This window comes from Labrus bergylta, chromosome 7 (genome assembly GCF_963930695.1).
Source record: "Labrus bergylta chromosome 7, fLabBer1.1, whole genome shotgun sequence".
Taxonomy (NCBI): Eukaryota; Metazoa; Chordata; class Actinopteri; order Labriformes; family Labridae; genus Labrus; species Labrus bergylta.
Window position 1 is genome coordinate 20,311,337 of NC_089201.1, and position 26,390 is coordinate 20,337,726.

General features: G+C 39.3%; 2 protein-coding genes across 2 annotated transcripts in view; both read left to right on the top strand.

Moving 5' to 3' along the window:
* Nucleotides 1-10,255, top strand: part of LOC109979187 (catalase-like) — a 32,978-nt gene extending 22,723 nt beyond the window's left edge. The window contains exons 5-8 of the mRNA XM_065956981.1: nt 3,095-3,202; nt 5,507-5,590; nt 6,744-9,172; nt 9,615-10,255. Coding sequence (XP_065813053.1) covers nt 3,095-3,202; nt 5,507-5,590; nt 6,744-6,809 — 258 coding nt within the window. The 3' untranslated portion in view covers nt 6,810-9,172; nt 9,615-10,255. The remainder of the gene's footprint in view (nt 1-3,094; nt 3,203-5,506; nt 5,591-6,743; nt 9,173-9,614) is intronic.
* LOC110004866 (catalase-like) lies at nt 8,963-24,669 on the top strand. Its single transcript, XM_065956638.1, has 8 exons — nt 8,963-9,172; nt 13,541-13,564; nt 17,743-17,895; nt 18,221-18,359; nt 18,938-19,068; nt 19,589-19,696; nt 22,001-22,084; nt 23,262-24,669. Exons 1-8 carry the CDS (start codon nt 8,963-8,965, stop codon nt 23,325-23,327), a joined length of 915 nt encoding a protein of 304 aa, XP_065812710.1. The 3' UTR covers nt 23,328-24,669.
* Nucleotides 24,670-26,390: the final 1,721 nt, after the last annotated feature.

Genomic DNA, 26,390 nt, shown 5'->3' on the forward strand with positions numbered 1-26,390 from the left:
AGCAGAGGCTTCACTTTCTGAGAAGACTCAGGACCTTTGGTGTGTCCCGGGAAGTGCAGCTTCTCTTCTACCATGCAGTAGTAGAGAGCCTCCTACGATATGGTATCTCTGCATGGTTTGGAAATTTGATCGTTCAGTCAAAGGCCCAAATCAACAGACTCACAAAGACAGCCATGAAAATCATGGGAGTTCATCAGCACCCCAGCCTCCAAGACATCTTTCAACAAACCATAATCAGACAGGCACAAAAAATAATCTCAGACCCATCTCATGTTCTTCACCCTGAGTACCAGCTCCTCCCCTCAGGCCGACGATACAGAGTACCCCGAGGGAGGAACAACCATTTCAGAAATACCTTTGTTCCCTTGTCCATCAAAGCCCTCAACAGTACCTAAGCTGTAATGTGTGTGTATACGTGTGCATGTATGAGGTGGTGAGTGTGTGTGAAGATGTGTAGATGTACCTGCACTGTTATCACTTTTCATAACTATTACATATTTATGGTTTTAGTAATTCACTCGTATGGCATTTTATGATTATTTAACTGACATGTTTTACCGACGAATGAATGTATTTTGTTATTTTTTGCTACTGCATCAGAGCTCTGTGAAGTCCAATACAAATTTCCCACTGGGACAATAAAGTTAATCTTAATCTTTCTACAGCAGTTGTACCTAAAGGCTAAAATGCACTCACAACCTAAGCTGTTGTAGGAGACTTCAAGTGTCTGTTTGTGGATAGCAATCTGTATATTATTAGTATAGCATGCTCACTGCATCTTAATCTGTATATTATAATCCTAAGAACACACTTATTTTGTAGCATTACTTATTTATAGCATTTATTTATATTTATAGCATCCCATTAATCCAGCCATCCAGATTTACCTAATAATTCACTTTTTTTGTCTACATCTGTAAATTTTGCAATTACTGTACATAGCACAGACTCTTGCACTCAATTACTGTACATAGCACAGACTCTTGCACTCAATTACTGTACATAGCACAGACTCTTGCACTTTCTGCTTATTTGCACTTCTGGTGAGATGCCAAACCTCATTTCGTTACTCTATACTTGTACATGTGTAATGACAATAAAGTTGAATCTCATTTCATCTCATCTCATTGTTCGTTATTAAGCATAGTATGACTAAGAGGAATAATGATTTTAAGGGTTATGAAATTATTAACCTGCTTACTGCTCTAAGTTAATACAGTTATCCCCTCAGGAGGAGACAAATAACTAATCAATAAAAAATGTAATGTTGATAAAAACACTTTTACCTGATTAAGTCTAAAATGAAAGAGAAGCTCCACAAATGAAGGACACACTTTAGAAAAGTTTCTATTGCTCTGTTGCATATTCCTGCTAAAGATGTCAGAAATCACAAAAAGTTCAAGGCACACACTGTTCAGACATCAAGATGTCCACGAGCAATATGTCTTAGTGTTTCTGCCTCCCTTTTTGTTAGCATTTTAAACATCTGATAACTGAAATCAGTGTTTGTGTCAAAGTAACAGTGGCTCTGTATCCTATGTCTAGTTTTAGATGTTTACATGAATTTGAGCTGAAGTGCTCATCAATAGTATCCCAGCAGGTCTTAGTCTGGACCCTAATCTTTTGAATAAATGGCCAACGAGAAATCTTGTTTTGCTTTTTTAAAGACAGACCCTTCAGTTAAGCGATGCCCCGTTGATGTTCATCTCCTTTATCTTTGTCTAGGGCCGTCTCTTCTCCTACCCAGACACGCATCGACACCGGCTGGGAGCTAACTACCTGCAGCTCCCTGTCAACTGTCCATTCAGGACCCGTGTGACCAACTACCAGCGCGATGGTCCGATGTGCATGTTTGACAACCAAGGTGAGTCATAGTCCAACCTGTGTGTGACGCAATAACAGAGACAGACTCAAAGGCTTTACTGTTGAAGCTTTGTATGTAGCGCAAAAAATAAATCTTGTATAATCTACCTAATCTATCTTTTAGTCTGTATATATCAAAGGAGCATTGTAGTATTTGCAGCGATTGGGTTACTCACAGTGTGTCCAGGAAAGATGAGCCACCATGTCTGAGACAAAGCACACCACGACAAACATCAAACCTGAGTGATGAAGTTAGAGTGAATTCAGTCTATAAAACACATCAGTTTAATACATTTGATCTCCCACTCACATCCAGTCATACAAATATTTAGTTTTCTGAAAAGACTTGGTAAAATACAACAGGGCAAGACCAAGAGTTGCCCAACAGATGTCGCCATTGAGACTGTATGAAATGCAATAGGACTCATACTAATGGGAGGGTGTTTAAGAAGAATTGTAAGTTGCTCATCTAATTCAAAATGAGTTTAAAACTAACCACAGTCATCCATGCACACAGTCAATAAAGTTCTTTATTCTGTTCAGATTTTAACATAGCAGTTTGTTCTGTCCGGCTTCTAGGTGGAGCCCCAAACTACTATCCCAACAGCTTCAGTGCTCCTGACATCCAGCCTCAGTTTGTGGAGTCCAAGTTCAAGGTGTCTCCAGATGTGAGCCGTTACAACAGTGCAGATGAGGACAATGTCGCACAGGTGAAGAAAACATCCCGATATTATAAGCACGTTTTCTTGGGCAATGCTTTCAGTCGTCAAGATTCCCGGTTTACACAACCGACACCAGTCGGTTTACACAAACTGATTTCACCACCAGGATGGTTCTTCTTCTCTCCTAATTTCCTGTGCGCTTCCTGCCCTGTACCAAACAGACACAGCTAACAGCTTCAGAGCCCAACATAATAAATCAGTGTTATGTCTAACAGGTTCCTCCTCTTCCACAAGTCACCATGGACATAAGTCAATATGGTTTTCAAATAAAGACTGAAATGAAAATCAATAATAATGAATCATTGTAGAGCAAAACAAGTGAACTAATCTACACATGAACTGTATGTGTGTTACTACTCTAAGGTAACCAGGATCGTGACAAGGCTAGAGATGATTGGCTTTTTTTTAGAAGCTATCCTGTCTGTATGAAGTGGACTGAAATGGATATCATTTTGATTCAATCTACTCTTACCAGGTTTTTAATGTGTGTTTTCAAATTTGAATTGCAGGTTCGGACCTTCTACACCGAGGTGTTGAATGAGGAGGAGCGGGAGAGGCTTTGCAGTAACATGGCTGGTGCCCTGAAAGGAGCCCAGCTCTTCATCCAAAAGCGCATGGTGAGTCCTCACTGCATTATTATCCACACAGTCTCTGTCACCTGGACATGCTTGATGCTGTCATGCTTCTACTAAGAGTTGTCCAAACATAATACTTCCACTGTTTAAATCAAATGACATGTTCTTTAACATGTTTATTGCCCCGTAGCAGGAAACATTTAAAAAATAAAATACTGATGGCTTTATGAACGAGCGTGCTAACACCACAGGATGTGGCTCTCTGGAAACCAAACACTGTGCTCATGAAGCTTGGTGTCTGTATGTGGGTTTAGGCAGAGGCGATGAAATTGAAATCTCACAATTCATGCACCAGGCAGTTCTAAAGTGTTCTTCAAACAATCAAAGAAAATGTGATCATGTATACAATGTGAAATGAAACAGAACAGAAATGTTACTTAAATCTCGCTCAAAGGGAACAGTTACTGAAGAAGACTTAAGAGGTCCGGTTAGTAGTTTATTTTGGGATTAAGCATTTATTGTTTAACAAAAGGAGTAAGATTTGGACCAGTTTATAATGGTAACTTTAGTTGTTTTCCTATTACCTTGGACGACATAGGTCGTCATGGTTATTAAACTGGTGAATGCACTGACTTGTTTTTTTAACAAGTTGTCAGGGAACAGTGATTTGTACTGATCCTGACTTCTACTATGATTGCAGAATGATATGAATGAGTCTGAGGGCTTCTTAATGGTTGATTTGCTAACTTTTACATAAAGACTTTGAAGTCATCTTTTTTGTGCATACATTTTCTCAGTGATGTCAGATACCATGGATTATTCAGGTTCATTAAGAATCTGAAGGCCCTTACTCATCACTGCACCTGGCACTATATGCTTGTGTCAGCTTCCCTGCATTGTCATGTTGACTAAATCACTGGCATTTCCTGGTTTATGAGCTATTTCTTAACTTTCTTCCTTCTCATGTATGTCATTTTGTTCATTTGAATAATGCTGGAAGCTACACTCCTCACCCTGTTTTTCATATCTGTCTCCAAAGTGCCTCTTTACATGAGAATACAGGAGTTATAGGTAGGCTGCCCTATTTGGCTTAGGGCGCACTCACACGAGCAAAGTTGTCCCGTACTGTGCTTAAGCACGGTTGCCCCCCCTCCCCATTACCCCGCTGGCCTGCTCTCACACTGCTCCAGGACTAACCGGGCCTGAGCACGGCTACCTCTTGCACATAAGGTCGTAATACAACACGTGCATGGCTTTACTTAATAATGAAGCGTGCTCAGTTTACAAGACAGGCTTACTCGAGGAAATAAATAAAGACACATGGTCGATTCTGCGTCCATACATCGGGGAACTTTAGCGGTGAAGCGTGCTTGGGCACGGCACAGATTGCCTAGTGTGAGTGCGCCCTTAGAATCTGCTACAGGAGGATTTGGATGTGGGGGACCTTGTCCCTTCAGACCTTTGAAAAAGGAGTTTGAAGGCGTTGGAGGAAGTTGCATCAGGTTATAGACACTTTGAAATGGCTAAATACAATAGCTAATCAACTTGAATCACATTTTTATGTTTGAAATGTCTTTATTGAGCATTTCAAAACCGTATTTGTCATACTTTCATTTTTATAAATAGACTTTCATGTTGTACTATTTAAGCTCTTGTGCTTTACTTCCTGTTTGAAAGAGAAATCCTGCCTTTATTTTAGAAGAAAACCGTAACAAAAGGAAGTGTTTGATGTGACACAGTGGACATTAAATGTGAATCGTTAACTGTAGTGACTTATCTATGGTACACTGAAAGGGACATAAAACTGCAAACAAATTAATGCTATTAAACTAATATAAGCGTTCATTTGGGATCTTAATGTCATCGTGTTTAACGTGGAAAGTGCTCAACAACAATGTAACAATGATGTTATATTAAGGGGTGAAATAACAGAACTAGCAATTGACCTGGTTTCATTTCCGTCATGCGTCACCCACCCTCAACTGCCAACAGGTGACCACAACACTGTGGCTTCTGGTCATACTGTGGAAATATTTCACAGAGAAGAGCACGCTCTCTGTTTCACCGTGGTCAGGTCTGGTTTCATGTTTCCAAGCAAGATTGCAACTCTAAAACTTTGAGAAACCAAAACTGACCACTGCACTTGCCATCTTCCTCTCAGTGTTTTTTAATAAACATAAATAAATAATTGAGTAAGTCAAATCACAATAAGGTATTCTATCTTCCAAAAGAATCATCATATCTGGACCGTTTGACAAAAGACATTTGATCAGACTCTGATTGTTAGAAGTATAAAGAACATCTTTTTCAGGGCCTTAATATCATATTATCTGTTTTCTCTTGCAGGTTGAGAACTTGAAGGCTGTCCATCCAGACTATGGAAACCGGGTTCAGAATCTTCTCAACAAGTTCAATAATGAGGCCCAGCAGGTAAATAGTACCTGTCTGATTGATTCTTGGCGAGTAGTTTTGATATGTTTATAAAACTTGAAGCAAACATTCAGGCAGGAATCTGAATGACTGAGGGGATTCCCTGGGCACTGTTTCTTTAGTGTCATCATGACTTTGACATTTTGGAAGTGTCCTGACTATTGTTTTCAGCTATTCCAGCAGGTCCACATTTAAATTTCATGGTTTTCCTCAACAGCTGTCCTGTGGGGAGCAAATGTTTGCATATGAATGGATTTTTTTTATTTCATTTTATCAGAGCAGTTGATGAATTATTTACTGTCTGCATACAAAAAAGAAATTTCATAGAAAAAAAAAAAGTTTCTGACATGAATGATCTACCCTAGCTTAAAATATCAAGGCAACTATCGTAGGGCTGCTTGATTATGGCAAAAATCATAATCACGATAAATAAATGAAATAAAAAAATACATATATAAGTTTGTGATTCTGATTCAGTGTTAAGGCCAGCAGAGAAGGCCTTACTGTCACTGACTGCCAACCTCTGACAAGGACTGACATGGGGCGGCTCAGATGTAGAGTCGGCCGTCTCTCAACTGGAAGGTTGAGGGTTCGATCCCCAGCTCCTGCAGCAACATGTCTGATGTGTCCTTGGGCAGGACACTTAACCCTGAATTGCTCCTGCTGCTTCGTGTGCAGCGTATAAATGTGTGTGAATGGGATTAGGTACTTCTGATGGACACTTGACATAGCAGCCTCTGACATCAGTGTGTGAATGTGTGGGTGTGACATGCAGTGTAAAAGCACTTTGTGTAGTCAGAAGACTAGAAAAAAGCGCTATACAAGTCAATTTACCATTTTCAGTCTTCAGTATTTGAGCTCATATTGTATACAGATGTTTATAGATCAAGGATAACATTCAGCCTGCTCACGAGGACAAGGATGTTAAACAGAAATGAAAGTTATTCCATGACAGACATTGGGCACATTAATTGTCGGAACATTTGGATATACTGTATATATTTTTTTGTGTGTCTGGTGGCAACATTTCATAATGCAGATTTATTAATGTTGTCGTAAACAGTTGTCTGCAGGTAACGTTTTCTAAGATGTGCATCTGGTATACAGTTGTACCAACTCTCTCTCTTTCTCTCTTTCACTTCCACTCTCTTAGAACACACCCGTGCATGTCTACAGCCGTCCAGGAGTCTCGGCCGTCGCCGCATCCTCCAAGATGTAATGCCTTAAATTTCCAGAAGGGGCAGCACCCTCATGTATCGCAGAGCAAATGCACTTCTTGATTAACAACTGCTACTAAGAGTAACGAGATTGGACTAAACAATTAGTAGAATGACGAGACTGAAACACCGACTTGTAATGTGAGGGTTGTGTTTTTTCGTTTTTTTTTCATTCAGTCCATCCAAACAGTTGATTTTCCTCAAAATCCTCAAAGCTTTCAATATTCAGCAGATTCTTTATCTCTGTCATTTGTCTTGATTGAACACTAATTTAAAAAACAGATGAAGTTGTTTAGTTGTTATTTTCTTTACAGACTGAAACAAAGACCACTATGGCAACTAATGTTAACTAGATCGAGTACAGCATGACGAAATGGAGGGCTTGCCTTTGACCAAATATGGCCTCAATGCTAATGTTTGTTTGTTTGTTTTTAAATATAGGTGTGATTGGAGTTTCAAGTTCAACCTCAGCTTCTTCCATGTACCAGGATGAGTGATTATTTCTTAGGTTATGTTTGTATGTTGGATTGATTCATCTCTCTCCAAAAATAAATCCAAATCAGCTATTCTGTTAGTCTTCTTTTAACATTCACATGTGATTCAATGTGTGACATATTCAGCATTAATCTCCGATCAGGTTGTAAAATACATTGATTTTTTTATGTAGTGTTGGCACTACTTCTTTGCAAGAAGCAGTATTTTTGTTTTTCACTGCAGGCAATCATAAGCGTTGGCTTGTTTTCCTCACGATTGACTGAACCTCAAAAATCATTGCATTCTTCATGAGAAGAACTTTCAAACTGAAATGATTTTTCAGTTTGATCTGGAGGTGTTTGTGGGCGCATGCATGTCAGTAATGCAGTTTACAAAAAGGACACAATTACTTTCACTTCATCAAAAAGTCGATAGTGCCTTTTTGTACTAAATACAAATATAAATAAATTAACCTGAAACTCAAAAATCATTGATTAACTTCTCTTTAGTGGAGAAGAGAAACTTTGTTGATTTATATCGTGGTCTATCAGTTAACGTAGGGTTAATGTGGCTAAGTAGCATTAAAAAAACAGCAACTACATCCTCATCCGAATCAAAAAACACGACCACTAATTCCCTCCTATTCTGGTTTTCTTTCAGACTGACTAGAAATGTAGTTTAGGGCTTTCATGTTTGTCCATTCTATGCAGAGAAAAAGACCCTCGACTAAATGCACAGTTTATTGTGTCACTGTGTAATATACACTGTATGACCTGTTGTGTGTTTGCTAACTCTTCAAAGTGTAAAAAATATATTTTATATGAATGTTTATGATCAGATTTGTATTTAGTGCCTGTATTAAATCGAAGTTTAACAGCAGCTTTCATGTCTCGTTCTTTTGTTTGAAGACATCTTTGTTTTCTTCAACGCTGTATGAGAAGAGAAAACTAAAATGCCAGTTATCTCATCTAGCTCATCTATAGTAAGTTGCCATTTCAGTTTTTAAAGTTGCTTAGAGTTCTCTCAATGCCAACCAAAACACAGATTAATAAACCATAAGACCTTATTTAGTTCTGATATTTAAGGGATTACGGAGTTGACGTGTTATGGTTGAGACACCTGATAGCATCACTTAATGAATTTCTAAAAAAAATAGAAAGCTTAACGATACTTAAATGTCATCCCCCTTTACACCCGTTGTATCAGTAGGTTTTGTAGTTTTAAGATTTTGTATGATTTTGACACATTTTTAAATAGTTTAAAGTTTTCAATTTTTGTCTTGGACAAGGGTGTTTTCTGTCAAAGGGCAGGTTTAGACTTAAAAAGAAAAGAAATCAGAACCAAAATTAGGTATTTCAAATTGGTTTCATATATAAAAATCTCTAAAAAATAGATTTTCATAATAAGTGTATTTGTAAGTGATAATTTTAATCTTGTTTTCCTGGGACAGGATTTTTCCCAATTCTCAAGAATGGGTGTTATTCAAAGTTTAAGAAGAAGCTAATCTTGCATACCCATTGTGGTCAGGTTGGTTTTACCTCATTGGCTGGTATCAGGTAGAAAAGCAGCCTGTGCTGTGCTTACCCTCAAAGCAGCACACCAACACTCACAGCGACACGATCATAGTGTGTGTACACCCTCCTGCAGCCTGCACTCCAAACCTACAGATAAGACGACTGAGATGAATCCTGAAGGTGTTCCACTGCAGGGGAGGGGATCTGAAGGATATTCAGGACAGCCTAGATATCCAGGACAGCCTACAGTGGTTCAGTCCACCATTGTGAACATCGTCACTGAGCCCCCCAAAGACCACATCATCTGGTCCCTCTGCTGCTTCATCTACTCAAACCCCTTCTGCCTCGGACTGTTGGCTCTCATCTACTCCATCAAGGTCAGTTTAAAAACATCAGTTAAGACTCACTGATGAACAAAATAACTCAGTCTTTGACATTGAAAAAGCGTAAAATGTTCATGAACAATACCAGGAGAAGAATTTTCCTGTGGTTTTTGCAGAAAACTTGAGTGAAGTTCTTAAATTTCAAAAACATGTAAACGTATTGTTAAAAGCTTCGCTTTATTTGAAGGGTCTTTTTGGATATTTTTTCAATTTGAAATTCCAAACTATCAGTGAGTAAGAAAAAAAAGACTCATCATTGAAAGGATGACAGGTTTGAGATGAAGACCATTTTCGCTTCATTATACAATCATTCAATCATGTGTAAATATTTACATTATCTTGACAAAGATGTAAAAAATAAACGTGTTCAACTTTGTTTTTTTCTTGAAGATAAACAATTTACTGAACATAATGAGAAGTGCTTCTGTCGTTTCAGTCCAGAGATCGGAAGATGGTTGGTGATCTGGAGGGGGCTCGACATTATGGAGGAACCGCCCGCACCTTCAACATTATATCTTCTATTTTGATTGGCACAGGGGTCCTAATCTCCATTACTTTGATCATTGTGATCATTGTGAACAGATAATCTTCATTCTCATTATGGTTATGGTTATTATGGAAACTGATGGAAAATGAACTGTAAAATCATTTTGGTTGACTGAAACTAAAACTACAAAAAAACTATAACTTGCCTACCTTTTAACCACTTATGAACCAATACGCAGTCTGCGATCCTCTGGCAGAGCCCTACCGGCTGTTCCAGGCTACAAACTAAAGGGGACAGGGCCTTTGCTGTCAGAGCCCCCAGACTTTGGAACAGCCTGCCAGAGGAGATCAGACTTGTAGATTCAGTCCCTTGTTTTACATCTCTACTCAAGACATTCTTTTATAAAAATGCTTTTACTCTGTGATATCGTTAATTGTTTTTATTTTTCATTTTATTAGTCTGATTTCGTTGTCTGCTTGTTTACGCTCTGCCTGTTGCTTTAATTGTCTCTGCTTTTATTTTCTGTTGCAAAGCACTTTGCTACTTGTATAGAAAAGTGCTATACAAATAAAGTATTATTATTATTATTACCTGAATCTGTTTTGTGTATTTCCAAAACTAAATAAAAATTACATTATAGACAAAGTGTCCTTTGTCTTTGTGTTTGACACGAGCATACTGACTGATATGCCGTTTATGTTTTGTCTCAGGCGTGTCTGGATGAGCATGTTCATGCAGAAGTTAAAACGGTTTTCCATATTTTTTTTAAGATATATTATATTCTTTAGACTCTAAAGGATATGTCAAAGTCAAAGTCCTATTGGGTCGGGGGCCGGATTTGTCCAAATGAGACCTCAAGTGGGCCGGACTCATTTTGCCGACATCACTATAACTCAACACATGGATATATAGGCTAATGTATGATTGTATAGAAAACTTTAACATTAACATTAAGCAGAGGGGTTAACTCTGTCATTGCAAACTGCATGTTGGCACATGGAAATATTTAAATGTACCACATTACAGAAGAAAACATCAGTAATTATGTTTTGATTGAGATTATTATCTTATGTTTAAATATTGCTGTTCAAGGTTATAGACACTTTGACACCTTATTCTACCTGCCCTGGGCTCAGTGCATTAGAGAGAGAGAGAGAGAGAGAGAGAGAGAGAGAGAGAGAGAGACTTTAGATCTGTGTGTGTCAGGCCACAGCACAGTTTGCACTCGTTAAGGTTCATTACAGATAAAACCTGCTCACGTGAATAAGTTGTCACAAACAAACAGAGTGTCTTTGATGCATCTTCGGGTCTTTAAGTATGAGGCATTATAAAATGATAACATGTTTCCAAACGAACTGACTTGAATTGATCCTTCAGCATTGCGCACTGCAGTCTGATCAGCTCCGTGTGGAGTGCACGTTCTTCAACTAAGTAGACTCAGTTAAACGACTTTTCATGAGTCTGGCAGTCCGTTCTTCTACGTGTCCGCAATATCGTGATCTAACTATGTCACTGACTTTTTATGCTCCATGAATCTCTGCCATCTCCGTGCGCAATTCAAGGAAGAATTTTAGCGCTGCTCCATGGTTAAACCAGCGGACCTCTGTATGATCGGGCAGCCTGTGCGTGATATCGTCTTTGTATAAGAATGAAATGTTCAGTAATAGTTACATATTTACGGTCTGATGAAAGCTGGTGATAAAGGCGCAACAGCAGGCTACTGCATTTAGAAGTGATTTCGCACTGAAACTTTTAGGTGATCAACACAACACGTTCACCTCTGGGTGCAGGGGCGGACTGGCCATCTGTGTGTTCTGGAGAATCACAGAACGGCCGGTACTCCAGGATGGCCGGCGGCCGCCACGCAGTCATCACCAGTTTTTTTTTTTTTCCTGCTAATTTACTGTTTCACACTCCAGTCCGGTAGGTGGAAACAATGCGTCTTAAAGCTGGATGCCAGCCGGCAGCTGCCTGTGCCCACCAGCTGTAATCTAAAAGAGGTAGAAGTAGTAGTAGAAGCTAGTGATGTGAAAAGCAGTTCTTTTCAGTGTACTGAATCATTAGAATCAGTTCAGTAAAGTGATTCGTTCAAAAGATTCGTTCACCGAATCGTTCACCGAATCGTTCAGTACTTCTCTGCAGCTCTGTCTGAGAATCAGAATTTAATAAGCTGAAATACGACCGAACGTTTAGTTCTGCTCGCGATCGTACTGAGAACAGCAGGTGGTGAATAATAAACTTATGAGCTGAGAATTTAGTTGGATAAAGTTACAGTTTGCAAACTGAAAGCTGCTAAAACAATCACATTTATTTTCCCCGACCATTCTGTTCAGTACGTTCAGTACACAAATCACTCACTGACTGACTGACTGAGAGGAAGAGAGTGACTCGGAGGCGGTGCTCTCGTTCAGTTCGTTCAGTGAACGTGAACAAGCGAGACTGCGAGTCACCAGCCTCAGTCACACACACACACAATGTACTGACTGAAACACGATTGTTAGTGGATGTTAAAAAAGTCTCCCGACCGACTCCGTCCTGTTGGTTCAGTCAGTATGTGTCACGGACATGAAAAGGAGAGGGAGGGCGGGCTTTGAGCGACTCTCTTACGGTCTAGAGAGAGATACGAGACGGGAGAGAGGAGAACGCAACTGAAGTTGAGAAATGAACGACTCTTTTCAGTAAGTGATTCAGTTCAGTTCGTTCACCTAGAAGATTCGTTCTTTTTGAACGAATCGTTCATGTCCGACACATCACTAGTAGCAGCGAAGACGATCTTTGGTAGTAGTAGTGAAGCACAAAAATATGGATAACGTTTGTAAAAAAAAACAAAGAAAAGGGTGGGGCTGAGAAGGCGAGGGAAAAAAAATGCGACATTTAGAAAGTGAAGCCGCTAAATGTCGCAAGCTCACTGAAATGTTCAGCAGCATAGCCGGCAGCAGCACTGAGGCACAAGTTGACGTTAGCAGCAGCATCCAAGAAGTTAGCAGCATGAGTGAAGAAGAGAGAGTTGAGGCGAGCCGGACAGTTGTGCAGCCTCAGCATGGTAGGGTCACATGTGATGATGAGGGACAGAGAGATGAGCTGGTGGAAGTTCAGGGCTGGAACTTGACATGAGAGAGGGAGAAAGAGAGTTACTTGCTGGTTGATGTTAGCAAATGTTATTCAGGTGTTGCTACATTTTTATCTATACCCAGTTTGTGTTGCTCAGTACAATGCAAAAAATTAAATGAAATAAAATAAAGTGAAATAATGATTATAGTAGTTAAAACAGCTCCACTTTAAACATTTTAGGTGTAAAATGCCCCATGCAGTAATATTAAGAAATAGGCTACATACTGTATATATAAAAAAAACTGTTGTGCTTTTACTTTTTAAAGTTTTGGTAACGTTACAGTTTTCTGATAATACTTACAAACTTTGAAGACTTTGAATACAGAAGTTACATTTGTAGTGATGTATTTTCATTATTATTTGTGCAGTAAGTTAATTACTGCATAATTTAATTAAGATTATTGAGTAATAAAGTAATCATAAGATTGCGTGGAATAGATGATGTTATAATCAACACCAGTGCTATTGCTGTAATTTGGATGGTATAGTGTAATGAGTCATGATTCAAGTATTGTGACACCTGCCCATTGTAAACTTATATTATCTCTGTCCTGGTTACATCAGACACTTCAGTATGCCTATCACAAATAAAAAAAGAAGACAAAAAAACAGTAGAATCCATATAACGTATAATAGTTTGTTATATGGATTCGACTGTTTTTCTAAAAAGTCACAAAAAAACAGTTTTAAAAGATGTCTAAAAAAATTGAAAAAAAAGTCACAAAGAAAGTCACAAAAAACTCGCAGAAAAGTGAAGTTGTGAGTTTAACCCCTTCGATCTTACCAAGGTACCACATCTTTCTGAGCATGGCTCAGGGTGGCGCTGCCCTGCGGCGACACGGACACCAGTGAGCTGTTGTAGAAGTTTGTATTTTGTATGTGATCATTTTGGACTACCGTTCTGTGAGAATGGATGAATGAAGACCAAAAGGAGAATGAACATGCCGTGCTTTTGGACTCTTTTAGTGGCAATCACGATCCTCGTTGAACTTTTTAACAGCTGCCGAGCAACCGGAGTAAATCCGGTGATACAATACACACGAGAGCTGCTACTGTCTCTTCGCAATGATGCAAATCCACAGAGATTGATGACAGAAGACCTGCCTCAGGAGATACGATCATCACACCGACAGAGAGCGAGAAAAAGAGGCCGGAGAGGAGGCGTCCGACAGCGGCTGAGAAGGAGAGGAAGCCGGCCGCCACTACCATCTATGATCCTGTGCAATGCCAGATCGCTGAGAAACAAATTGGACGAACTCCGACTACTGTCAAAAGCCTGCTTTGAATACCGTGAGTCCTGCATAATGACTATTACTGAAACGTGGCTAACATCAGATGTACCAGAGCCTTTGGTCGAAATTGAAGGTTTCAGCCATATCCGCGCTGACAGAACTGAGGACTCCGGGAAGAGCAAAGGAGGCGGGCTCTGAGTGTATGTCAATGACAAGTGGTGCAGGCAGTACACAGTTCAGGGAACTGTCTGCAACAAGGACGTTGAACTACTGTGTGTTAGCCTAAGACCTTTCTACCTGCCCCGGGAGTTTGGAAATATTCTGACATGTTCAGTTTATGTTCCCCTGACGGTAACGCATCCAGGACAGCTTCTGAAGTGGCGGACTGTGTACAAGAGCAGCTTCAACGCACACCAAACGCCCCCATCTTTATTATGGGAGATTTTAAACACTGTAATCTGAACACTGCACTTTTATATATATTGAACAATATATAAAATGCGACACCAGGAAGAGAAAAACATTGGACAAATGTTATGGAACTATCAAGGGTGCATATTCAGCTTCCGCAAAACCCCCTTTGGCAAATTCTGACCACAACACTATCCATCTGATCCACACTTACAAAACAGTCCTTAAGAGCAGTAAGCCTCTTGTTAAATCTGCCAATGTATGGACTAAAGAGAGTATTGACACATTGAAAGGCTGCTTCTTATGCACAGAATGGGACACTTTTTCTGAGGAGAATGATGTAGACCAGGGGTGCCCAAACAGTCGATCGCGATCGACAGGTAGATCGCTGACTGATTCTCAGTCGATCGAGATGTTTAGTCAATATAAAATACAATTGTAAAATAGAAAAGTGATTTCAATTTCATCTCATTGCACTGTTTCCCACACACGATACCTGTGTGGGGAGCCCAAGTATACTTCCGACCTGTTTGTATTTAATTTTTCATTTATTCATGAAATTGCTGCGTGCACGAGAGAGCGAGCGGGGGAGCGAGAGAGAGAGAGCATAATCAGACAGGCACAAAAAATAATCTCAGACCCATCTCATGTTCTTCACCCTGAGTACCAGCTCCTCCCCTCAGGCCGACGATACAGAGTACCCTGAGGGAGGAACAACCATTTCAGAAATACCTTTGTTCCCTTGTCCATCAAAGCCCTCAACAGTACCTAAGCTGTAATGTGTGTGTATACGTGTGCATGTATGAGGTGGTGAGTGTGTGTGAAGATGTGTAGATGTACCTGCACTGTTATCACTTTTCATAACTATTACATATTTATGGTTTTAGTAATTCACTCGTATGGCATTTTGTGATTATTTAACTGACATGTTTTACCGACGAATGAATGTATTTTGTTATTTTTTGCTACTGCATCAGAGCTCTGTGAAGTCCAAGACAAATTTCCCACTGGGACAATAAAGTTAATCTTAATCTTTCTACAGCAGTTGTACCTAAAGGCTAAAATGCACTCACAACCTAAGCTGTTGTAGGAGACTTCAAGTGTCTGTTTGTGGATAGCATTGTTCGTTATTAAACATAGTATGACTAAGAGGAATAATGATTTTAAGGGTTATGAAATTATTAATCTGCTTATTGCTCTAAGTTAATACAGTTATCCCCTCAGGAGGAGACAAATAACTAATCAATAAAAAATGTAATGTTGATAAAAACACTTTTACCTGATTAAGTCTAAAATGAAAGAGAAACTCCACAAATGAAGGACACACTTTAGAAAAGTTTCTATTCCTCTGTTGCATATTCCTGCTAAAGATGTCAGAAATCACAAAAAGTTCAAGGCACACACTGTTCAGACATCAAGATGTCCATGAGCAATATGTCTTAGTGTTTCTGCCTCCCTTTTTGTTAGCATTTTAAACATCTGATAACTGAAATCAGTGTTTGTGTCAAAGTAACAGTGGCTCTGTATCCTATGTCTAGTTTTAAATGTTTACCGTATTTTCCGCACTATAAGGCGCACCGGATTATAAGGCGCACCTTCAATGAATGGCCTATTTTAGAACTGTTTTCATATATAGGGCGCACCGGATTATAAGGCGCATAGAATAGAACGTGTTTACAACTGAACAAGGCTGGGAGATATTGTGAATATATAAATATAAATACGTATAAAACGTAACGTATAAAACTACAAAAACAAAAGTACATAAGACGATTTCCCCAAATAATAAATTATTTCTTTGACGTTTCTCTTAACTCTCAAAACGTAGTTTTATACGTAGTGCATTCACAATAACTCAACGTTGTTCAAACGTTAATGTGCATATTCACAATATCTCCCAGCCTTGTTCAGTTGTAAACACGTAAAAGAAACACAGTCTGATACCGCTAATTCAAACGTTAGTGCAGGGGTGCCCAAACAGTCGATCGCGATCGACAGGTAGATCGCTGACTGATTCTCAGTCGATCCCGAGATGTTTTGTCAATATAAAATACAATTGTAAAATAGAAAAGTGATTTCAATTTCATCTCATTGCACTGTTTCCCACACACGATACCTGTGTTGGGAGCCCAAGTATACTTCCGACCTGTGTTTATTTAATTTTTCATTTAGTCATGAAATTGCTGCGTGCATGAGAGAGCGAGCGAGAGAGCGAGAGAGAGAGAGAGCGCAAGAGAGAGAGTGCAGGTAAAACCGGGGGGTAAATGTTTTACCAAAAAGTCATATATAGAAACTATGCTACGAGTATTAAGCGCATTTGATGAAGCTGCAGCTACTTTTCTCTGTTCCTCTCTGCTGTCATGACTGTGAGCATCGCGGGGGACGAGACACACCAACAAACAGCGCAAACGCACACGCACACGCACACGCACGCACGCACACACACACACACACACACACACACACACACACACACACACGCACACACGCACACACACACGCACACACACACACACACACACACACACACACACACACACACACACACACACTTGCATTGGAGCGCCAGCCACCACGCGAACCTTTTTACTTTTTACTTTTAGTGCTACAGCACACAGTTGATCCGTGATCTTTACGGACCGAGGTGGGAACACACGTGACCCGGTCAAACAGTCGGTTGGACTTTACTCCGTTCACTCTCACCGTGTCTGCAGCTAATTTAACAAAAGCAAAATCATCTCACAGCAGCCTGCTGTAGTCTGTAGTCTGCATTATTTTTTACAGAACTCTCATTTATTATTTTCTGTTTGTTGTGTGAGTATTAAATGCGTTTGTAGGCTGTTGGTAAAGGCTATGGCTCACTATGTGGACTGGTAGATCTCGGCAGACTGGTAACTTTAAAAGTAGATCTTGGTTCAAAAAAGGTTGGGCACCCCTGCGTTAGTGCATAACTCAACATTGTTCAGTTATGTATAACACGTAAAGCTCACTTTTTCAGTTCATTCCCCGTCCACGAATCCCTCGAATTCTTCTTCTTCAGTGTCCGAATTGAACAGTTGGGCGAGTACGGCATCCAACATGCCCGGCTCCCTCTCGTCATTATCCGAGTCAGTGTCGCTGAGCGCCGTGTACAACCAGTATGGATCAACCAATTAACCAATTGATCCATATATAAGGCGCTCCGGATTATAAGGCGCACTGTCGTGCGCCTTATAAAGTCTATGAATACAAAAACTTCTCTGTGCGTGTTGTACCCATCCTACAGTCGGATGGTAGTGGTACCATCTTTTCTTCTTCTAATGGAGCTACTGTATCTCATTCAGGTTTGGTCTCACAAAGAGTACCCTCTGATCCCTGTGGGCAAACTGGTGCTCAATAGGAACCCAATGAACTACTTTGCTGAGGTGGAGCAACTCGCCTTCGATCCCAGCAACATGCCACCAGGCATCGAGGCCAGCCCAGACAAGATGCTGCAGGTAAACACAACTTTCTTTCTTTTCATTTGTTATTCTTGACACATTTTCCAGTAATACTGAATCTAAAAAAAGTTATTTCAGCTAAACTGTTCCTGTAACTTCAAATAATAACTGTCTCTATGGTGTCCTGTTTAAGTGCATGTTCAGGCATCTTAATGAGGGTATTGGGTGACCCCCAAGACTTTATTGTCTCCCAGCAGGTCTTAGTCTGGACCCTAATCTTTTGAATAAATGACCAACGAGAAATCTTGTTTTGTTTTTTTAAAGACAGACCCTTCAGTTAAGCGATGCCCTGTTGATGTTCATCTCCTTTATCTTTGTCTAGGGCCGTCTCTTCTCCTACCCAGACACGCATCGACACCGGCTGGGAGCTAACAACCTGCAGCTCCCTGTCAACTGTCCATTCAGGAGCCGTGTGACCAACTACCAGCGCGATGGTCCGATGTGCATGTTTGACAACCAAGGTGAGTCATAGTCCAACCTGTGTGTGACGCAATAACAGAGACAGACTCAAAGGCTTTACTGTTGAAGCTTTGTATGTAGCGCAAAAAATAAATCTTGTATAATCTACCTAATCTATCTTTTAGTCTGTATATATCAAAGGAGCATTGTAGTATTTGCAGCAATTGGGTTACTCAGAGTGTGTCCAGGAAAGATGAGCCACCTTATCTGAGACAAAGCACACCACGACAAACATCAAACCTGAGTGATGAATTTAGAGTTAATTCAGTCTATAAAACACATCAGTTTAATACATTTGATCTCCCACTCACATCCAGACATACAAATTTTTAGTTTTTTGAAAAGACTTGGTAAAATACAACAGGGCAAGACCAAGAGTTGCCCAACAGATGTCGCCATTGAGACTGTATGAAATGCAATAGGACTCATACTAATAGGAGGGTGTTTAAGAAGAATTGTAAGTTGCTCATCTAATTCAAACTGAGTTTAAAACTAACCACAGTCATCCATGCACACAGTCAATAAAGTTCTTTATTCTGTTCAGATTTTAACATAGCAGTTTGTTCTGTCCGGCTTCTAGGTGGAGCCCCAAACTACTATCCCAACAGCTTCAGTGCTCCTGACACCCAGCCTCAGTTTGTGGAGTCCAAGTTCAAGGTGTCTCCAGATGTGGGCCGTTACAACAGTGCAGATGAGGACAATGTCACACAGGTGAAGAAAACATCCCGATATTAAAAGCATGTTTTCTTGGGCAATGCTTTCAGTCGTCAACATTCCCGGTTGTGTAAACCAACACCAGTCGGTTTACACAAACTGATTTCACCACCAGGATGGTTCTTCTTCTCTCCTAATTTCCTGTGCGCTTCCTGCCCTGTACCAAACAGACACAGCTAACAGCTTCAGAGCCCAACATAATAAATCAGTGTTATGTCTAACAGGTTCCTCCTCTTCCACAAGTCACCATGGACATAAGTCAATATGGTTTTCAAATAAAGACTGAAATGAAAATCAAGAATAATGAATCATTGTAGAGCAAAACAAGTGAACTAATCTACACATGAACTGTATGTGTGTTACTACTCTAAGGTAACCAGGATCGTGACAAGGCTAGAGATGATTGGCTTTATTTTGAAGCTATCCTGTCTGTATGAAGTGGACTGAAATGGATATCATTTTGATTCAATCTACTCTTACCAGGTATTTAATGTGTGTTTTCAAATTTGAATTGCAGGTTCGGACCTTCTACACCGAGGTGTTGAATGAGGAGGAGCGGGAGAGGCTTTGCAGTAACATGGCTGGTGCCCTGAAAAGAGCCCAGCTCTTCATCCAAAAGCGCATGGTGAGTCCTCACTGCATTATTATCCACACAGTCTCTGTCACCTGGACATGCTTGATGCTGTCATGCTTCTACTAAGAGTTGTTTAAATATAATACTTCCACTGTTTAAATGAAATGACATGTTCTTTAACATGTTTATTGCCCCGTAGCAGGAAACATTTAAAAAATAAAATACTGATGGCTTTATGAACGAGCGTGCTTAAACCACAGGATGTGGCTCTCTGGAAACCAAACACTGTGCTCATGAAGCTTGGTGTCTGTATGTGGGTTTAGGCAGAGGCGATTAAATTGAAATCTCCCAATTCATGCACCAGGCAGTTCTAAAGTGTTCTTCAAACAATCAAAGAAAATGTGATCATGTATACAGTGTGAAATGAAACAGAACAGAAATGTTACTTAAATCTTGCTCAAAGGGAACAGTTACTAAAGAAGACTTAAGAGGTCCGGTTAGTAGTTTATTTTGGGATTAAGCATTTATTGTTTAAAAAATGGCGTAAGATTTGGACCAGTTTATAATGGTAACTTTAGTTGTTTTCCTATTACCTTGGACGACATAGGTCGTCATGGTTATTAAACTGGTAAATGCACTGACTTGTTTTTTTAACAAGTTGTCAGGGAACAGTGATTTGTACTGATCCTGACTTCTACTATGATTGCAGAATGATATGAATGAGTCTGAGGGCTTCTTAATGGTTGATTTGCTAACTTTTACATAAAGACTTTTAAGTCATCTCTTTTGTGCATACATTTTCTCAGTGATGTCAGATACCATGGATTATTCAGGTTCATTAAGAATCTGAAGGCCCTTACTCATCACTGCACCTGGCACTATATGCTTGTGTCAGCTTCCCTGCATTGTCATGTTGACGAAATCACTGGCATTTCCTGGTTTATGAGCTATTTCTTAACTTTCTTCCTTCTTATGTATGTCATTTTGTTCATTTAAATAATACTGGAAGCTACACTCCTCACCCTGTTTTTCATATCTGTCTCCAAAGTGCCTCTTTACATGAGAATACAGGAGTTATAGGTAGGCTGCCCTATTTGGCTTAGGGCGCACTCACACTAGCAAAGTTGTCCCGTACTGTGCTTAAGCACGGTTGCCCCCCCTCCCCATTACCCCGCTGGCCTGCTCTCACACTGCTCCAGGACTAACCGGGCCCGAGCATGGCTACCTCTTGCACATAAGGTCGTAATACAACACGTGCATGGCTTTACTTAATAATGAAGCATGCTCAGTTTACAAGACAGGCTTACTCGAGGAAATAAATAAAGACACATGGTCGATTCTGCGTCCATACATCGGGGAACTTTAGCGGTGAAGCGTGCTTGGGCACGGCACAGATTGCCTAGTGTGAGTGCGCCCTTAGAATCTGCTACAGGAGGATTTGGATGTGGGGGACCTTGTTCCTTCAGACCTTTGAAAAAGGAGTTTGAAGGCGTTGGAGGAAGTTGCATCAGGTTATAGACACTTTGAAATGGCTAAATTCAATAGCTAATCAACTTGAATCACATTTTTATGTTTGAAATGTCTTTATTGAGCATTTCAAAACTGTATTTGTCGTACTTTCATTTTTATAAATATACTTTTATGTTGTACTGTTTAAGCTCTTGTGCTTTACTTCCTGTTTGAAAGAGAAATCCTGCCTTTATTTTAGAAGAAAACCGTAACAAAAGGAAGTGTTTGATGTGACACAGTGGACATTAAATGTGAATCGTTAACTGTGGTGACTTATCTATGGTACACTGAAAGGGACATAAAACTGCAAAGAAATTAATGCTATTAAACTAATATAAGCGTTCATTTGGGATCTTAATGTCATCGTGTTTAACGTGGAAAGTGCTCAACAACAATGTAACAATGATGTTATATTAAGGGGTGAAATAACAGAACTAGCAATTGACCTGGTTTCATTTCCGTCATGTGTCACCCACCCTCAACTGTCAACAGGTGACCACAACACTGTGGCTCCTGGTCATACTGTGGAAATCTTTCACAGAGAAGAACACGCTCTCTGTTTTACTGTGGTCAGGTCTGGTTTCATGTTTCCAAGCAAGATTGCAACTCTAAACTTTTGAGAAACCAAAACTGATCACTGCATCGGCCATCTTCCTCTCAGTGTTTATTAATAAACATAAATAAATAATTGAGTAAGTCAAATCACAATAAGGTATTCTATCTTCCAAAAGAATCATCATATCTGGACCGTTTGACAAAAGACATTTGATCAGACTCTGATTGTTAGAAGTATAAAGAACATCTTTTTCAGGGCCTTAATATCATATTATCTGTTTTCTCCTGCAGGTTGAGAACTTGAAGGCTGTCCATCCAGACAATGGAAACCGGGTTCAGAATCTTCTCAACAAGTTCAATGATGAGGCCCAGCAGGTAAATAGTAACTGTCTGATTGATTCTTGGCGAGTAGTTTTGATATGTTTATAAAACTTGAAGCAAACATTCAGGCAGGAATCTGAATGACTGAGGGGATTCCCTGGGCGCTGTTTCTTTAGTGTCATCATGACTTTGACATTTTGGACTTCACAGAGGAAGACTAAAACTTTTGGAAGTGTCCTGACTATTGTTTTCAGCTATTCTAGCAGGTCCACATTTAAATTTCATGGTTTTCCTCAACAGCTGTTCTGTGGGGAGCAAATGTTTGCATATGAATGGATTTTTTTTTTACTTCATTTTATCAGAGCAGTTGATGAATTATTTACTGTCTGCATACAAAAAAAAAATTTCATAGAAAAAAAAAAAGTTTCTGACATGAATGATCTACCCTAGCTTAAAATATCAAGGCAACTATCGTAGGGCTGCTTGATTATGGCAAAAATCATAATCACGATAAATAAATGAAATAAAAAAATATATATATAAATTTGTGATTCTGATTCAGTGTTAAGGCCAGCAGAGAAGGCCTTACTGGCACTGACTGCCAACCTCTGACAAGGGCTGACATGGGGCGGCTCAGATGTAGAGTCGGCCGTCTCTCAACTGGAAGGTTGAGGGTTCGATCCCCAGCTCCTGCAGTAACATGTCTGATGTGTCCTTGGGCAGGAATGAATTGCTCCCGCTGCTTCGTGTGTGGCGTATGAATGTGTGTGAATGGGATTAGGTACTTCTGATGGACACTTGACATAGCAGCCTGTGACATCAGTGTGTGAATGTGTGGGTGTGACATGCAGTGTAAAAGCACTTTGAGTAGTCAGAAGACTAGAAAAAAGCGCTATACAAGTGAATTTACCATTTTCAGTCTTCAGTATTTGAGCTCATATTGGATACAGATGTTTATAGATCAAGGATAACATTCAGCCTGCTCACGAGGACAAGGATGTTAAACAGAATTGAAAGTTATTCCATGACAGACATTGGGCACATTAATTGTCGGAACATTTGGATATACTGTATATATTTTTTTGTGTGTCTGGTGGCAACATTTCGTAATGCAGATTTATTAATGTTGATTCGTAAACAGCTGTCTGCAGATAACGTTTTCTAAGATGTGCATCTGGTATACAGTTGTACCAACTCTCTCTCTCGCTCTCTTTCACTTCCACTCTCTTAGAACACACCCGTGCATGTCTACAGCCGTCCAGGAGTCTCGGCCGTCGCCGCATTCTCCAAGATGTGATGCCTTAAATTTCCAGAAGGGGCAGCACCCTCATGTATCGCAGAGCAAATGCACTTCTTGATTAACAACTGCTACTAAGAGTAACGAGATTGGACTAAAAAATTAGTATAATGACGAGACTGAAACACCGACTTGTAATGTGAGGGTTGTGTTTTTTTTTTTTTTTCATTCAGTCCATCCAAACAGTTGATTTTCCTCAAAATCCTCAAAGCTTTCAATATTCAGCAGATTCTTTATCTCTGTCATTTGTCTTGATTGAACACTAATTTAAAAAACAGATGAAATTGTTTAGTTGTTATTTTCTTTACAGACTGAAACAAAGACCACTATGGCAACTAATGTTAACTAGATCGAGTACAGCATGACGAAATGGAGGGCTTGCCTTTGACCAAATATGGCCTCAATGCTAATGTTTGTTTGTTTTTAAATATAGGTGTGATTGAAGTTTCAAGTTCAACCTCAGCTTCTTCCATGTACCAGGATGAGTGATTATTTCTTAGGTTATGTTTGTATGTTGGATTGATTTATCTTTCTCCAAAAAAAAATCCAAATCAGCTATTCTGTTAGTCTTCTTTTAACATTCACATGTGATTCAATGTGTGACATATTCAGCATTAATCTCCGATCAGGTTGTAAAATACATTGATTTTTTTATGTAGTGTTGGCACTACTTCTTTGCAAGAAGCAGTATTTTTGTTTTTCACTGCAGGCAATCATAAGCGTTGGCTTGTTTTCCTCACGATTGACTGAACCTCAAAAATCATTGCGTTCTTCATGAGAAGAACTTTCAAACTGAAATGATTTTTCAGTTTGATCTGGGGGTGTTTGTGGGCGCGTGCATGTCAGTAATGCATTTTACAAAAAGGACACAATTACTTTCACTTCATCAAAAAGTCAATAGTGCCTTTTTGTACTAAATACAAATATAAATAAATTAACCTGAAACTCAAAAATCATTGATTAACTTCTCTTTAGTGGAAAAGAGAAACTTTGTTGATTTATATCGTGGTCTATCAGTTAACGTAGGGTTAGTGTGGCTAAGTAGCATTAAAAAAACAGAGACTACATCCTCATCCGAATCAAAAAACACAACCACTAATTCCCTCCTATTCTGGTTTTCTTTTAGACTGACTAGAAATGTAGTTTAGGGCTTTCATGTTTGTCCATTCTATGCAGAGAAAAAGACCCTCGACTAAATGCAGTTTATTGTGTCACTGTGTAATATACACTGTATGACCTGTTGTGTGTTTGCTAACTCTTCAAAGTGTAAAAAATATATTTTATATGAATGTTTAAAATCAGATTTGTATTTAGTGCCTCTCATTCTTTTGTTTGAAGACATCTTTGTTTTCTTCAACGCTGTATGAGAAGAGGAAACTAAAATGCCAGTTATCTCATCTAGCTCATCTATAGTAAGTTGCCATTTCAGTTTTTAAAGTTGCTTAGAGTTCTCTCAATGCCAACCAAAACACAGATTAATAAACCATAAAACCTTATGTAGTTGAGGAATGAAGACAGGGGTCCTTTGGTTATAGCTCACCTCTTTTTATGCCTTATTATTTTGTGTTTTTGTAAAAGTATGACGGAGTTCACAAAATGTTCATAAAAAATACATTTTAAAATGTAGATGACTATAATAGTCTTTTTTTTTTTTACACCCGTTGTATCAGTAGGTTTTGTAGTTTTAAGATTTTGTATGATTTTGACACAGTTTTAAATAGTTTAAAGTTTTAAATGTGTGTCTTGGACAAGGGTGCTTTCTGTCATAGGGCAGGTTTAGACTTAAAAAGAAAATAAATCAGAACCAAAATTAGGTATTTCAAATTGGTTTCATATATAAAAATCTCTAAAAAATAGATTTTCATAATAAGTGTATTTGTAAGTGATATTTTTAATCTTGTTTGTCTGGGACATGATTTTTCCCAATTCTCAAGAATGGGTGTTATTCAAAGTTTAAGAAGAAGCTAATCTTGCATACCCATTGTGGTCAGGTTGGTTTTGCCTCATTGGCTGGTATCAGGTGGAAAAGCAGCCTGTGCTGTGCTTACCCTCAAAGGAGCACACCAACACTCACAGCGACACGATCATAGTGTGTGTACACCCTCCTGCAGCCTGTACTCCAAACCTACAGATAAGACGACTGAGATGAATCCTGAAGGTGTTCCACTGCAGGGGAGAGGATATGAAGGATATCCAGGATATCCAGGACAGCCTGGATATCCAGGACAGCCTGGATATCCAGGACAGCCTACAGTGGTTCAGTCCACCATTGTGAACATCGTCACTGAGCCCCCCAAAGACCACATCATCTGGTCCCTCTGCTGCTTCATCTACTCAAACCCTTTCTGCCTCGGACTGTTGGCTCTCATCTACTCCATCAAGGTCAGTTTAAAAACATCAGTTAAGACTCACTGATGAACAAAATAACTCAGTCTTTGACATTGAAAAAGCGTAAAATGTTCATGAACAATACCAGGAGAAGAATTTTCCTGTGGTTTTTGCAGAAAACTTGAGTGAAGTTCTTAAATTTCAAAAACATGTAAAAGTATTGTTAAAAGCTTCGCTTTATTTGAAGGGTCTTTTTGGAGATTTTTTCAATTTGAAATTCCAAACTATCAGTGAGTAAGAAAAAAAAGACTCATCATTGAAAGGATGACAGGTTTGAGATGAAGACCATTTTTGCTTCATTATACAATCATTCAATCACCCGTAAATATTTGCATTATCTTGACAAAGACGTAAAAAATAAACGTGTTCAACTTTGTTTTTTTCTTGAAGATAAACAATTTACTGAACATAATGAGAGGTGCTTCTGTCATTTCAGTCCAGAGATCGGAAGATGGTTGGTGATCTGGAGGGGGCTCGACATCATGGAGGAACCGCCTTCTACATCAACATTTTCTCTTCTGTTTTGTTTGGCATAGGAATCTCTACCTTCATTATTGTCATCATTGTGATCATTGTGAGAAATCAGGAAAATTCATATAATCGTTATGGTTATGGTTATTATAGAAACTGATAGAAAATGAACTGTAAAATCATTTTGGTTAACTGAAACTAAAA

Excerpts from the sequence above, each read along its gene's own strand:
- LOC110004866 (XM_065956638.1), top strand. The coding sequence starts at position 8,963 with ATGAATCCTGAAGGTGTTCCACTGCAGGGGAGGGGATCTGAAGGATAT. Across the intron at positions 9,173-13,540 it reads CTCTCATCTACTCCATCAAG|TTTAACCCCTTCGATCTTAC; the intron begins GTCAGTTTAAAA and ends TGAAGTTGTGAG. Across the intron at positions 13,565-17,742 it reads ACCCCTTCGATCTTACCAAG|GTTTGGTCTCACAAAGAGTA; the intron begins GTACCACATCTT and ends TATCTCATTCAG.